The sequence below is a fragment of the Podarcis vaucheri genome, assembly GCF_965113315.1.
Source record: "Podarcis vaucheri genome assembly, chromosome: 11".
NCBI lineage: Eukaryota > Metazoa > Chordata > Lepidosauria > Squamata > Lacertidae > Podarcis > Podarcis vaucheri.
In genome coordinates this window covers 65235689-65251450 of record NC_138749.1, presented here as the reverse complement: position 1 = coordinate 65251450, position 15762 = coordinate 65235689, and the positions used below count along the sequence as shown (strand labels likewise).

The following is a 15762-nucleotide window of genomic DNA, read 5'->3' as shown; positions in this document are numbered from 1 at the left end:
CAAAATTATTGAGTTTTAATTGGTTGCCTTCTTCACAGAGAATTTCTTTGTATGTAACCCAATCATTCATTATTTTAACCTTTTTTTACTGTTATGGCTTCCGTCAGCGACAACCACCAGGGTGTCTTTTGTTCCAAGATACCCTTGTTTTTTAACCTGACTGCGTATAGGGACCTTCTTATTACATGATTCGTAAAATCTGTGTGAACTCTCGCTTTGTCATAACATAGGTAAGCATGCCAACCAAAATGATTGTTAAAGCCCTCTAGGTCTAGTATGTCAGTGTTCTCCAATACTATCCATTCCTTAATCCAAGATAGGCATGCACCTTCATGATACAACTCTAAGTTTGGCAGTGCAAAAACCTTCTCTTTCTCTGTAATTTATAACTTATTCTCGACCTCTTGCCCTGCCAAATAAATCTTGTTATATCTTTCTGCCAGGTCTTAAAAGGTTTTACACTGTCCACTACTGGGATGGCTGGGAATAGAAAAAGCATTTTAGGCAACACATTCATTTTTATTGGGGAGATCCTACCCCAGAATGATAATTTTAACCTGTCCCATATTTCCAGTTTCTTTTTATTTCCTTTCAGGTTGGTATATAGTTGTCTTTATATAGATTTATATTCTTTGCCAATATCCAGATTCCTAGATATTTGATTCTTTTACAAGTTGTCAGTCCTGTAAGTTGTTGTAGTTCTCTTCTATCCTCCTCCCTCATATTTATTTTACTAACATTTTGGTTTTTTCTTTATTGAGTTTGAAACCTGTGACTAGCCCAAATTCTGTAATCTTTTCTAGCACTATTGACACACTTTCTTTTGGGTTTTCTGTTGTTATAGTCAGGTCGTCAGCAAAGGCTTTTACTTTGAAGGTCTTATTTCCGATAACTTATATTATTTTTCATGTGGCACCCTGGGAGAAATCCTGCTTTATCCTCATGAATATACTCTTTCAATATGCATTTCAATCTATTTGCTAGTATGTGTGCAAATATTTTGTAATCGTTATTAAGGAGATATAGGCTGGTAATTCTTAACTGATGTTGGATCTGTTCTCTTAGAGAAATATTGATTTATGTGTTTTTTATATGTTAGAGGGCTGTCACATTGAAAACTTTAAATTTCTACCATATATCTTTAAAATGGAGCAACAGCACAAAAATGGATCTATTTAAGCATGATATCTTGAAGGAGTTTTCATTCTTTTTGATATGTTATTAATTTTTATGGGCCATTTTTTATACTTAAAAGAAATAAAGACGACTCAATTTGTCATACAGATGTGAGAGGTTTATATCCGCTCGAGTTTTGCCATATTTATTTAGAGCAGGTATTAATTCTGTCCAGTGTGTAGAGGCAGACTTCCATAGGTTCACTGGTTTGATTTCCTGTTTCCATGTGTACCCAAGGCCATGGGCAGGCAATGGGACCTTAGGTGAAATGGGAGGTCTGGACACATCTCCCAAGAGCCTCCCCTCTTACTTACTTGTTCAGACAACTTGCACTGATGACCTGAGTGGGAAGGCTGCATGGGAGCATGGGAGGCATGCACAGACCTCCCGTCCCCCTGCTGGCCCTGTTGCATGGCTCCCACATATGCCCAGGTGGGTGCAGAGGGACCTTTTAACCGAAAGAGCGTCTTCACATCTGTCTGCCTTGGATAATATGTACAGCTGCCGTTAATGAACAAATAAAACAACATGGATTGTTGTCTTGATGCATTGTTGTTCTAATGCTTGTATTGCTCTGTGTACGCTTGCTTACCATGCAAATTCATTTTATCTCTTCCTTTCTCCTAACTACCTTTCAGAAATTTCCTTCAGTCCTTCACAGGCAAGTTGCAGTTTTGAGGAGGATCTGTGTAATTTTTATCAGGATCGCAAGGATGGCCCTGGCTGGAGCAGGGTCAAAGTAAAGCCTAATGCATACAGGCCAGGAGACCATACTACTGGCATGGGTAAGTGACAAATCTTCTTAACCTGAAGAACAAGCAGAACATACAGATGAAGTACCTCAATGTTCTGAACCCAATCGCACATTGCCATGAAAGTTTTGTGGGAATTCTGGAACTCCCAGCAATTTTTCCAAACTATTTTTCTTAGGTTGGCACAAAGAATAGACAACAGCAGCCCATGAAACAAAAGCCAGAGCACCAAAACAGGCATCACTATATTCTGGTGAAATGCCTTCTGGGGGCGGGGGGGGGGAGAGAAGCTGGTATAAATAGGAGGGGACAGGGGATCTAGCACTACTAATCGCAGGGGATTAAGGTACTGAGAAGCTGGTGGGATGGCTCGGTTTGGACCTGTGGGAACTGCCCAGCCTCCAAAATGCAATTCTCCCTCAGCTTAATGTTTCTCAGTTACAGGGTATTTTTTAGGGGTTTGGGAAACACTGGACATTCCTCCAAAGAAGAATGGGTAATGAAAGTGTGGGACACATGATAAATTGCAGATATTGCATACACTGCAGATGAGTAAATTCAAGTTTGATAACCAGTAATATAACAAATAATATGATACACATAATAAGTTTTTACTTACCTGAAAGGCAAAAACAGGATCAGTGATTTACTATGGACAAACACCAGAAAATATTGTTTCTGGGCAGCTGGAGGAGATGGCACACATGGGCTGAGGTTTGAATAGCTATTATAAAAACTGACTAAAAGGTGTTTAGCTCGGCTTTCGTGCCCCATCAGTTTTCTGAGAAGAGAATCAGCGGTCACATGGTGGTGACTGAAATCAAGATCAAGTGATAAATGCAATTCCTTGATATTCTGAAGTTGCTTTAAGTCCAAAATCCCCTGTTAACAGCTGCTTCATTAAAGGCTTAGTAAATGAAGTACTATTTAAGAACTCTCATAAATAGCATTTTCTCTGACCTCATTCCTCTCTACCTGTGTGTACGTCTGCCTGCCATTTTGGGATTATACTTCATGTATCTGGTGAAGTGGGTATCTATTATCTTCCATAATGCATATTATAGTATTTAAGGTGCCATGAGAATCTTTGTTACTTTACCTCAGAATACCTTTTCTGGTAAAAATGAATTTTACCAAACTACTTCAGATAGAGACTGGCTTAACCTGCAGTCTGTACTCACCTGGGAATAAGCCCCATTGAACTCAGTGGGTGTTACTCACTTCTGAATAGGATTGCATAGGATTGCACTGTCAATCTGGTGAGCAGTGAAGTGTGGTCAGTGACACAGCAATATGATCTAAACTATAATTCAGTATCCGACAATGTGTTCAATAGAGCTTTAATATCTACTGAGGAGCTGCTTGGGGGAAATGTGTTGTGTGATTTAGCGTCACGTCTGGAGGACCTTGGAGCCGAGTCAGCTGCCACCTGAACTGGTGAAGCCAGTAAGATTGAAATGTCTTGATCTTCAATAACACCTGGTAGTTGGCTAAATGCGATATAGGTGAAACTTATTTGGGAGGTTTTCTTTCAAACACTCATTTAGAAACATGGTGTTATATAATCAGTAATGGTTATAACTTGCAACTATGCCAGCAGAAATTTTCTGTAAATCTAGAATCCAATGAAATGCCTAAAAGTGTCCTAAAATGAGGTGATGGAATGAGTTGGCCAGAAATGTTTTTTAACATTGCATTGTTTTGCAGGTTACTACTTGCTAGCGAATACAAAGTTTACATCACAACCTGGGTACATTGGCCGTTTATACAGCACTACTTTGCCAGGAAATTTACAGTATTGTCTGCGGTTCTATTATGCCTTATATGGCTTTTTCAAAATGACTGATGCCCTGGCTGTTTACATCTTTGAAGAGAACCATGTGGTACAAGAGAAAATCTGGTCTGTCTTGGAAACTCCCAGAGGAGTCTGGACGCAAGTGGAGATTAGCTTCAAAAAGCCCATGCCTGCCAAGGTAATGACCAGTAATTTCTGTATGTCAGATTGCAGGGTTCCAAAGTAAGGCATGATATTTTCCCCCTTCTATTATTTTCCATTGAAACTTCCCTGACAGATGGGAATGTGATCACAGATAAAGATTTAGCCACTAAATGGGTTGAGTAGAAATTGGTTCTAAAGGCAATTTCCCAATTAATCAAACCAAAATTTGATATTTAAATTGGATACAATATGAGCACCTCTCCCAGGAAAGAGAGACACCAGCCACTACCTATTTGCTATAGGGTTCACCTCAATTTAAACTTTCCTATTGAGAACCCTACAACTGAGGTTAAGAAAAGAAAGGAGCCAATAATGGACAATATAGTTTTGCCTAGTCGTGTGACAACCTTATTGTGTTTGGCTGCTTGAAGGCCTGGGCAGGGGGGGGGGGGCTGCAATTCTTTACTTGTGGAATTATTGAGCACTGATAAGTCTCCATTAGCACAAGCATTTCTGGTAGGGGTGGTGATGTGCTGCACTCTCTGCAAATTGTTTGTCTATTACATGAAATAAGGCTTCTTCTTCTTCTTCTTAGAATCATAGAATCATAGAATCATAGAGTTGGAAGAGACCACAAGGGCCATCGAGTCCAACCCCCTGCCAAGCAGGAAACACCATCAGAGCACTCCTGACATATGGTTGTCAAGCCTCTGCTTAAAGACCTCCAAAGTAGGAGACTCCACCACACTCCTTGGCAGCAAATTCCACTGTCGAACAGCTCTTACTGTCAGGAAGTTCTTCCTAATGTTTAGGTGGAATCTTCTTTCTTGTAGTTTGGATCCATTGCTCCGTGTCCGCTTCTCCGGAGCAGCAGAAAACAACCTTTCTCCCTCCTCTATGTGACATCCTTTTATATATTTGAACATGGCTATCATATCACCCCTTAACCTCCTCTTCTCCAGGCTAAACATGCCCAGCTCCCTTAGGCGTTCCTCATAAGGCATCGTTTCCAGGCCTTTGACCATTTTGGTTGCCCTCCTCTGGACACGTTCCAGTTTGTCAGTGTCCTTCTTGAATTGTGGTGCCCAGAACTGGACACAGTACTCCAGGTGAGGTCTGACCAGAGCAGAATACAGTGGCACTATTACTTCCCTTGATCTAGATGCTATACTCCTATTGATGCAGCCCAGAATTGCATTGCCTTTTTTAGCTGCCGCGTCACACTGTTGGCTCATGTCAAGTTTGTGGTCAACCAAGACTCCTAGATCCTTTTCACATGTACTGCTCTCAAGCCAGGTGTCACCCATCTTGTATTTGTGCCTCTCATTTTTTTTGCCCAAGTGCAATACTTTACATTTCTCCCTGTTAAAATTCATCTTGTTTATTTTTGCCCAGTTCTCTAATCTGTCAAGGTCGTTTTGAAGTGTGATCCTGTCCTCTGGGGTGTTAGCCACCCCTCCCAGTTTGGTGTCATCTGCAAATTTGATCAGGATGCCCTTGAGTCCATCATCCAAGTCGTTGATAAAGATGTTGAATAAGACCGGGCCCAAGACAGAACCCTGTGGCACCCCACTAGTCACTCTTCTCCAGGATGAAGAGGAACCATTGATGAGCACCCTTTGGGTTCGGTCAGTCAGCCAGTTACAAATCCACTGAGTGGTAGCATAGTCAAGACCGCATTTTACCAGCTTCTTTACAAGAATATCATGGGGCACCTTGTCAAATGCCTTGCTGAAATCAAGGTAGGCTACATCCACTGCGTTCCCTTCATCTACCAGGCTTGTAATTCTGTCAAAAAACGAGATCAGGTTAGTCTGACATGACTTATTTTTCAGAAATCCATGCTGACTATTGGTGATCACAGCATTCCTTTCTAGGTGCTCACAGACTGTTTGCTTAATGATCTGCTCCAGAATCTTCCCTGCTATTGATGTCAGACTGACTGGGCGGTAATTATTTGGGTCCTCTCTTTCCCCCTTTTTGAAAATAGGGACAACATTTGCCCTCCTCCAGTCTGCCGGGACTTCGCCTGTTCTCCAGGAATTCTCAAAGATGACTGCCAGTGGTTCTGAGATCACATCTGCCAGTTCTTTTAATACTCTTGGATGCAGTTCATCTGGCCCTGGAGACTTGAATACATCTAAACTAGCCAAATATTCTTGTACTATCTCCTTAGTTATTCTGGGCTGTGTTTCCTTTGCTGAATCATTTGCTCCAAATTCTTCAGGTCGGGCATTGTTTTCCTTATCGGAGAAGACTGAGGCAAAGAAGGCATTGAGGAGTTCAGCCCTTTCTGTGCCCCCTGTTTGCATTTCACCATCTTCTCCTCTGAGTGACCCCATTGTTTCTTTGTTCTTCCTTTTGCTACGAACATACCCATAAAAGCCTTTTTTGTTGCTTTTAACCTCTCTAGCAAGCCTGAGTTCATTCTGTGCTTTAGCTTTTCTGACTTTGTGTCTACACGTGCTGGCTATTTGTTTGAATTCCTCTTTGGTGGTTTCCCCCCTTTTCCATTTTTTGTACACATCCTTTTTTAATCTTAATTCAGTTAAAAGTTCTTTAGATAGCCACCCTGGCTTCTTTAGGCACCTTCCATGTTTCCGTCTCATTGGTATTGCCTGACGTTGTGCTTTTAGTATCTCCCTCTTAACAAACTCCCAGCCATCATGAACTCCCTTTCCTTTTAGTATTGTTGTCCATGGGATCTCACCCAGCACTTCCCTAAGTTTTATGAAGTCGGCTTTCTTAAAGTCAAGAAATTGAGTCCTAGTATGCTTGGCTGCTCCTTTCCGCTGTATAGTAAACTTCAGAAGAGCATGATCACTCGCGCCTAATGATCCTTCCACTTCTACCCCACTAACCAGGTCATCAACATTGGTTAGGACCAGATCTAAAATGGCTGTTCCTCTTGTTGCTTCTCCCACTTTCTGGACAATGAAGTTATCTGCAAGGCCAGTGAGGAATCTGTTTGACCTTATGCTCTTGGCTGAGTTTGACGTCCAACAAATATCCGGGTAATTGAAGTCCCCCATTACTACTATCTCCCTTCCTTTTGCATGCTTGGCCATCTGTTCCAGGAAGGCATCATCTATGTCCTCCGTTTGGCTTGGGGATCTATAGTAAACTCCCACAATGAGGTCTCTGTTATTCTTCTCTCCCTTAATTTTGACCCAAATGCTCTCACTTTGGCTTTGAGGATCTAAATCTTGGATCTCTTCACAGGTATACACATCCCTGACATATAACGCCACTCCTCCTCCTTTCTTGTCTGGTCTGTTTCTCTGAAATAGATTGTATCCCCCCATTATTACATTCCAATCGTGGGACTTATCCCACCAGGTTTCAGTGATGCCTATTATGTCATATTTAGTTTGCTGTACCAAGAGCTCAAGCTCATCTTGTTTATTTCCCATGCTTTGCGCATTAGTGTACAGACATTGAAGTCCATTAATCATTCCCCCGTGTCTCTTATTTAAGGATTTTTTCCTCCCACCACTAGGTCCGTGTGCTGTTTTCTCCATTTGGTCTATGACATTTGGATGATCATCTTCATTAATTGATAGGCTCCTACCTTCAGGAGCACTGTCTCCCTCCCCCACATTAGTCAGTTTAAAGCCCTCCTGATGAGGTTTCTGAGATTTTTGGCAAAAACATTTCTCCCAACCGTTGTGAGGTGCAGCCCATCACTTGCCAGAAGTCCATCTTCAAGAAACTGCAGTCCGTGATCTAAGAATCCAAACCGTTCCTGTTTACACCATTTGCGAAGCCAGCTGTTCACTTCCACTATTTTCCCCTCTCTCCCTGGGCCACGTCGTTCAACTGGGAGGACAGATGAGATGACAATTTGTGCATTTAGTTGCTTCAATTTCCTGCCGAGAGCCTCGTAGTCTCTTTTGATCTTCTGGAGGCTATTGCTTGCAGTGTCATTGGTTCCCACATGAACCAAGAGGAAGGGGTATTTGTCAGTGGGTTTTATGATTCCTTGCAGTCGTTCAGTTACATCTTGGATCTTAGCCCCGGGGAGACAGCACACTTCCCGAGACATCTTGTCAGGCCCACAGATCACTGCTTCTGTTCCCCTCAGTAGGGAATCCCCTATCACCACTACACGCCTCCTCTTGGGTTTGGTCAGGGTTCTTCCGTGAGCTGTCCGTTCCAAGGTCGCCTGCACATTCCCTGAGGACTGACTTTGCTGCTCGTCTTCATATACCTGATCGACTGTAATGAGGGAGAGATCCTCAAATGGAGTCTGCTCTTCGTCTTCCATGCTAGGGGAGAGGACCTCAAAGCGATTGTGTATTTCTAAGCAATCAGAGTGAACCCTGGGCCTCCTACTTCTTTGAGTCACGTTTCTCCATATATCTGGCTCCTGTGTTGGTGAACTAGACTCCTTCTCAGGGGAGTCCCCTGTCTCCTCCTTGGTGGAGACGGTGTGCTCTGTTGCTTCCAAGAAGAGCTCCAGCTCTCTAATTCTTTGGAGCGTAGCTACACGTTCCTCCAGTTGCTGGACTTTGTCTTTTAAGAGGGCAATCAACATGCAATTGCTGCAGGTAAAGCTGCCTGCAACCTTTGGCAAGATGGCAAACATTGCGCAGGAATCGCAGGCGACTGCAGCTGTTCCCTCCCCTTCCATCTTGAGATGGTGTCGTTGGGGTTGGCTACAGAGGTCCTCCATCATAAAAAGCTTGAAGACAGGACAAAGAACTTCCCCCACACAAAAAAACACCTAGATCTCCCCCAACAAACGTTTGAGACTAGCTCCCCTAAATCTAAAAGATGGATCTAACTAGGCGCGCGCCGCTGCCCTGCAAACTCTGATAAGCTCCTCCCACAGCTAATCCCCTGCCTCAACAGAACCCTGCCCCCTCTGACCTTTACACAGGGAAAACAGCTAATCAGCCACAAAGAAACACACAGACACAAGAAAACCCTTTTTGCTCCTTCTTCAACTGATGCCCTGCAAACTCTGATAAGCTCCTCCCACAGCTAATCCCCTGCCTCAACAGAAACCCTGCCCCCTCTGACCTTTACACAGGGAAAACAGCTAATCAGCCACAAAGAAACACACAGACACACACAAGAAAACCCTTTTTGCTCCTTCTTCAACTGATGCCCTGCAAACTCTGATAAGCTTCTCCCACAGCTAATCCCCTGCCTCAACAGAAACCCTGCCCCCTCTGACCTTTACACAGGGAAAACAGCTAATCAGCCACAAAGAAACACACAGACACAAGAAAACCCTTTTTGCTCCTTCTTCAACTGATGCCCTGCAAACTCTGATAAGCTCCTCCCACAGCTAATCCCCTGCCTCAACAGAAACCCTGCCCCCTCTGACCTTTACACAGGGAAAACAGCTAATCAGCCACAAAGAAACACACACACACAAGAAAACACTTTTTGCTCCTTCTTCAACTGATGCCCTGCAAACTCTTCTTCTTCTTCTTCTTCTTCTTATTATTATTATCTATACCCCACCCACTCTGAGCGGCTCCCAACGGAATAATAATAATAATAATAATAATAATAATAATAATAATAATAATAAAGCAACATCAAACATTAAAAACTTCCCTAAACAGGACTGCCATCAGATGTCTTCTAAAAATCAGATAGTTGTTTATTTCCTTGACATCTGCTGGAAGGGCGTTCCACAGGGCGGGCGCCGCTACCGAGAAGGCCCTCTGCCTGGTTCCCTGTAACTTGGCTTCTTGCAGCGAGGGAACCGCCAGAAGGCCCTCGGCGCTGGACCTCAATGGCGGTGGAGACGCTCCTTCAGGGATACAGAAATGTACTGGGAGCCAATGTAGGTCTTTCATGATTGGTCTTATGTGGTCTCAGAGATATTCTTGGCAGCCTGCCCAGAAACATAAGTCTTCCTCACAGACAGCCTGTTGATTGGTTAACAGTAGGTATAAGATAAGGATTGGTTGAGCTCAACCAATCAGTGTTATACTGTAACAGAGCTGCTATATATATATATATATATATATATATATATATATATATACACATATATATATATATATGCCTGCATTCTGAGAGAGTCTTTCTGTCTGTGGTGGTTAGAGTATGAGGGATTGGTTAATGGCAGTTTGCTGAGAGAGTGTACATGCTGTTAACACTCTGTATCTGTATCTGTATATAGTAATCTATGTGTTTCTTACTGTTTTCTACAATAAACACTAGTTGTAGCTTTCAAGCCGTTCTTTCCTTCATTGTCCAGAAGGACAGTGTTCAGACTTAAATTGGCTTCCAATGACATTGCGTATTCTGTGAAGCTCACACCAAAGGAAGCATGTGGGTACAAGATCTATTAGCACACTTTGCTTGCAATAAATCTCTCAAAGTTATGTGGTCTCGGCAGCCACTCCCAATCACCAGTCTAGCTGCCGCATTCTAGATTACTTGTAGTTTCTGGGTCACCTTTAAAGGTAGTCCCACATAGAGCGCATTGCAGTAGTCCAAGTGAGAGATAACTAGAGCATGCACCACTCTGGTGAGACTGCCTGCGGGCAGATAGGGTCTCATCCTGTGTACCAGATGGATCTGGTAGACAGCTGCCCTGGACACAGAATTGACCTGCACCTCCATGGACAGCTGGGAGCCCAAAATGACTCCCAGGCTGCACACCTGGTCCTTCAGGGGCACAGTTACCCCATTCAGGACCAGGGAGTCCTTCACACCTGCCTGCCCCGTCCCCCCAAAACAGTACATCTGTCTTGTCAGGATTCAGCCTCAATCTGTTTGCTGCTATTCATCTTCCAACTACCTCCAGACACTCACACAGAACCTTCACCGCCTTCACTGGTTCTGATTAAAAGAGAGGTAGAGCTGGGTATCATCCACATACTGATGAACACCCAGCCCAAACGCCCTGATGATCTCTCCCAGCGGCTGCATGTAAATGTTGAAAAGCATGGGGGAGAGGACAGAACCCTGAGGCACCCCACAAGTGAGAGCCCAGGGGTCTGAACACTCATTCCCCCCCCCCACTTTCTGAACACGGCCCAGGAGGAAGGAGCGGAACCACTGTATAACAGTGCCCCCAGCTCCCAGCCCCTCAAGACCAGGGGTCAGCAACCTTTTTCAGCCATGGGCCAGTCCACCGTCCCTCAGACCATGTGGTGGGCTGGACTATATTTTGGAAAAAAAGAAGAAAAAAGAACGAATTCCTATGCCCCACAAATAACCCAGAGATGCATTTTAAATAAAAGAACACATTCTACTCATGTAAAAACACGCTGATTCCTGGACCGTCCACAGGCTGGATTGAGAAGGCAATTGGGGCACATCTGGCCCCCAGGCCTAAGGTTGCCTACCCCTGCTCCAGATGGATGTTGTGGTCAATGGTATCAAAGGCCACAGAGAGATCCAGTAGAACTAGGAAACAGCTTTCACCTTTGTCCCTTGCCCGCCAGAGATCATCGACCAGTGCAACCAAAGCAGTTTCAGTCCCATGATGAGGCCTAAATCCCGACTGGAAGGGATCCAAATGGTCCGCATCCTCCAGGCGTGCCTGGAGTTGTTCAGCAACCACTCGCTCAATCACCTTGCCCAAGAATGGAAGATTTGAGACTGGGTGATAGTTGGCCATATTGGCTGGGTCTAAAGATATTTTTTTAAGAAGCGGTTTAATAACCGCCTCTTTCAGCGGGTCTGGGAAGGCTCCCTCACAGAAAGAAGCATTCACCACCCCACGAAGCCCATCTCCCAGCCCTTCCCGGCTAGCTTTTATAAGCCAGGATGGGCAAGGATCAAGGAGACAGGTGGTTGGTTTCACTCGTCCAAGCAGCCTGTCCACATCCTCAGAGGTAACAGATTGGAATTGATTTCATGCAACTTGTCTAGACAGGACTCTAGCACTCTCCCGCCCCGGCCCTGCTCTTTCCAAATCTGCATGACTTTATCTGAAAAAAAACTGCAAAGAGATGACAGTACCAATAGCCATATTTCAAAGCACTCAGCATTAAGTGCCTTCAGCATTTTTGCTTCAAGGCCAGCTAAAAAGACAAGTAGGAGCAACATGAACAGTTTTTGATGAGCAATGGGAACTACTACCGATGGTGAGAGAAGTTATCTGCTTTGATATGGGTGCTCTGCAGAATGGGAGAGGGAGGAGAGATCTTGCCTCTGTGTAGCTGGAGCTGTTCATGCGTGTATGTATCTATGTGCTGTCCCTATGGATGAAAGTTGTCAGGGAGTACGGTATGACTTACATATGAAAATCATGTGAGGTGTACAAAGTATGTTTCTGCTTTAGCTCTCCATATTCCTTACTGCTATTTCTACCTGTTTCCATATTCTAGATTTGGTCTTCTCAAAAGAAGCAATGCCTCAAGGTCATTTTATTATTAGGAGTAGGAGTAGAAGTAGAAGTAGTATCCTCATCACATCTTTAAGATTTCTTCAACTAAACAAGTTAGTAGCATGGTCGTGTGAGTTTCATTCTGTTTGCTATAAATATAAATAGTGCACCCTCTCTCTCTCTCTCTCCTTTTTTTGGGAAAAACCTAAAATATTACAGTAAGAAAAGTGAACTAAATATGCAAGCATTAAATGGCAACTTGGATAAGTGGTAGCACTTCTTGAAAACATTTAGGGGTTATAGTGGGTGGCAAAATAACAGTATAATGCTATGAGTCAAAAGACCCATGGCATATTAGGTGTCATCAACAGGAGACTCATTTTCATTATTGCTACTAATAATACTAAATAAGGTAACACCATGTATGTACACAGTGCTTTGCAAAGTCAAGAGGGGAGGTCCCTGACTCAAGGGGATCACAGTCTATAGTGCAATCTTCTTCTTCTTCTTCTTCTTCTTCTTCTTCTTCTTCTTCTTCTTCTTCTTCTCCGGCAATTACTCATAGCTAAGTAAGATTGTCTTCCATAAACATGGTTTTAACATTGAGTCCGTAAGTGACTGTGGAGGCCAATTCTGGATCCACACGTCCTTCCACAGCGGGGATATCGGTTTCCGGATGGGAGTTGGTCCCGGTGAGGGTTTGCCAAACGTGCCTTCCTCTTAGCACGTTTCTCCCCTGCGTCCTGAGTTCGAGTGTCTTCAGAGTCCATAACACCTTTGGTCAAGGCTGTTCTCCAACTGGAGTGCTCACTGGCCAGTGCTTCCCAGTTATATATAGTGCAATATAGGAGGCATTACAGAAGAGACAAAGGGTCCACACAAGTAAGATCACACCTTGAGTGCTGTGTACACAATAATATGTCACCAGCAAAGGGGGCGGCGAATGTTTGTGGTTGCAAAACTTTTACATTGAATGAAGAACATGTAGAATTTATAATTTAGTGCACAGCATTTTCTTACAGGTCCCATTTGTAATCTCAATGCAAGCTTAATGAAAATCAGTTGATATTTTCCTGTTCTTCAGCTTTGTTCCTTCTCATGAATCTTCATGCCTAGCACTTGTTTGAGCTGGCCTGTGGTTGATTTATGCAACTTTGATTTCCTGGTTGTCTATGGAAATAGTAAATAGTCTATACAGCCAAGTTGTATTTTGGCCATCCTTGAATGTCAAATAGAGTGAGAGAATCAGAAGTTTCCATTCCATCCTTTTTAGAACCGTCCTGGTTACATAACTTTTGTAGTTGGAAAAACCTTCCAAAACTTTTTAGCAACTTATTTTACTCCATGCTCCTCCACACTGTAATGAGTACATCATGCAAATAGTAAATGAAGTCCATACTTTAGCTTTTGGTGCAGCGTTTTGTGAACATATTTGTTCTCTGAGTCAAAACTGCATAACGGATGAATGAAAGAACTCTTGTTTCTGAGGCTGTGTAGGGTTTTCCAAGATATGTTTGAATTAGCTGTTTCAGGCAGTTACTGGCTGGAGTATTTTGTACAGAAAAATTAGCAAGTAGGCCATGGATACAAAATGTGATTGGCCATCTTAGAAAACTCTGGAGTGTGAGTTTAACCAGATAAGCGATAAATCAATAAAGATTTTAACAGTAAATACAGCTAACAGTTCAATTTAAAACAAAAATAAGAGTATCTGTAGTTAATAGTTCACTCTCTGTCCATCAACAAAGTAAGGACTTAATGCTAAAAAAATCCCTACATCATGAGAGTTATTTTGCTGGAGCCCAAGGATGAAAAGGGGCAGAATCTTTAGGATTTTTTAAACTACATGTTTTCCTAAGGAATTCTACCCTGTCCAGTCAACACTGTTGCTTTTTGGAGGAACAGGGATCTAGGCCTGATGAAGCAGTGAAGATCCCAGCATGTTCCAAATTTCGGGGGGCGGTAAAAACACCAGTACAGTGGTACCTCGGGTTACAGACGCTTCAGCTTACAGATGCTTCAGGTTACAGACTCTGCTAACCCAGAAATAGTACCTCAGGTTAAGAACTTTGCTTCAGGATGAGAACAGAAATCGTGCTCCGGTGGCGCGGCAGCAGCAGGAGGCCCCATTAGCTAAAGTGGTGCTTCAGGTTAAGAACAGTTTCAGGTTAAGAACGGACTTCCAGAAGGAATTAAGTTCTTTTTTTAAAAAAAATCATATTTATTGAAGTTTCCAAAACTCAAAAAAGAAAGAACAAAAGAAAAAAAATAAACCTTTACAATTAAAGCCTTATTTTCATTAACATCTTTCCAGGACTTCCCCATCCCTCTCCCTATTGTATTCCCCTTTCATTAATTTAGTTCCACAAGTTCTTACTCCCAATTTAAAACTTATTTTGTTTAACCCAATATTCAATTTAGTTATATAACCACTTTCCCTTTAAATTCCACCATCCCTCATTATTAAAAGAAAGTTTTTCCCCCAAGGTCCACCCCAATTTCCTTCCACGAATTCCCTTTTTTGATAAACACGTCCAAACAAAGTAAAAAATATAAAAAGATTCAAAAAATAGTTTTACACCCTTTGGATTCCAAATCTCCCCCCACCCTTCCCTGGTTTCGATTCCCCATGTCCATCAGTCTATCTACTGTCAGCCTGGAGATCTCACGTCCATAGCCGTTTTTTTTCCTTTCAGTTCCACCTTGCCGGTTTTTATAATAATGTTTAACTTCAGACGCCCAGTCTTAAAGAGGCCCCTGACAGGCCTTTGGTTTTCCTTGGTCTTTCACAATAATTTGGCTCCTCCCTTGTTCTTTCCAAGTCGTCATCAGTCCTTTGTTCTTTTTTCTCACTTTCTCAGGTTTCTTTTCCTGTTCCGCTGCAAAAACATTCTAATTCAAAAATTTAATACCTCTACAGGGGTTGTTGTTAGTTCAGGAACAAAAACTTACGTCCAGTCCCTTCCATTCTTCAATAGATAATTCTATTGTCTCCTTTAATATAGACACCTCTGTAGACAAAATACTGTTTTGTTTTTGCAGCTTTCCCAGAAGATAACAAGTCCTGTGCGATCCCAAGGATATTTTTCCACTTACGACCGTTCTTGTAATGTCCCAAAACCCCTCTAGGGGGATTATAGTAACTTTGTTTCCTCAAATCCAAAAGTCAGATTGTTATTCCTTATTTTCGACAATTTATATCCAAATTGTAACAAAACTAACCAGCAAAGTCCTCATAGCAAAGTCCTCTTTATATTCTCCAACTTTGACAGCTACTTTGACAGCTGTCAAAGTCTCTGTCTCTCTTCACCAGGCTCTCTCGCGGATCGCCCCGGTTCCCGGGGGGGTTGCACTTTAACTCTCACCACCCACTCTTCTCCTCCAGCACAGTTCTTATAATTTCCCATCGTGGAATTAATAATTTTTATCAAATAAACAGAAGCAAGCTCCTTTCTCGACCTTAGTTGCCAAATCCTTGTTTTAAAGTGTCTACAATAGGGGGGGAGACTGACTTCCTTTTTGCATCTCCCCTGCTCGTGCCGAATCCGATTTTCCCCCTTTTTTTCTCCTTTTAAGTCTGATTTCCTAAT

The 15762-nt window shown here is 42.8% G+C and overlaps 1 protein-coding gene across 3 annotated transcripts in view; it reads left to right on the top strand.

The window, feature by feature from the left end:
* The window catches only part of MAMDC2 (MAM domain containing 2), an 83357-nt gene that overhangs the window by 52193 nt on the left and 15402 nt on the right, over positions 1-15762 (top strand). For all 3 annotated transcript variants that reach the window (XM_082241572.1, XM_082241573.1, XM_082241574.1), the window contains 2 exons: positions 1815-1961; positions 3636-3901. In XM_082241572.1, the coding sequence (XP_082097698.1) occupies positions 1815-1961; positions 3636-3901 (413 nt within the window). The remainder of the gene's footprint in view (positions 1-1814; positions 1962-3635; positions 3902-15762) is intronic.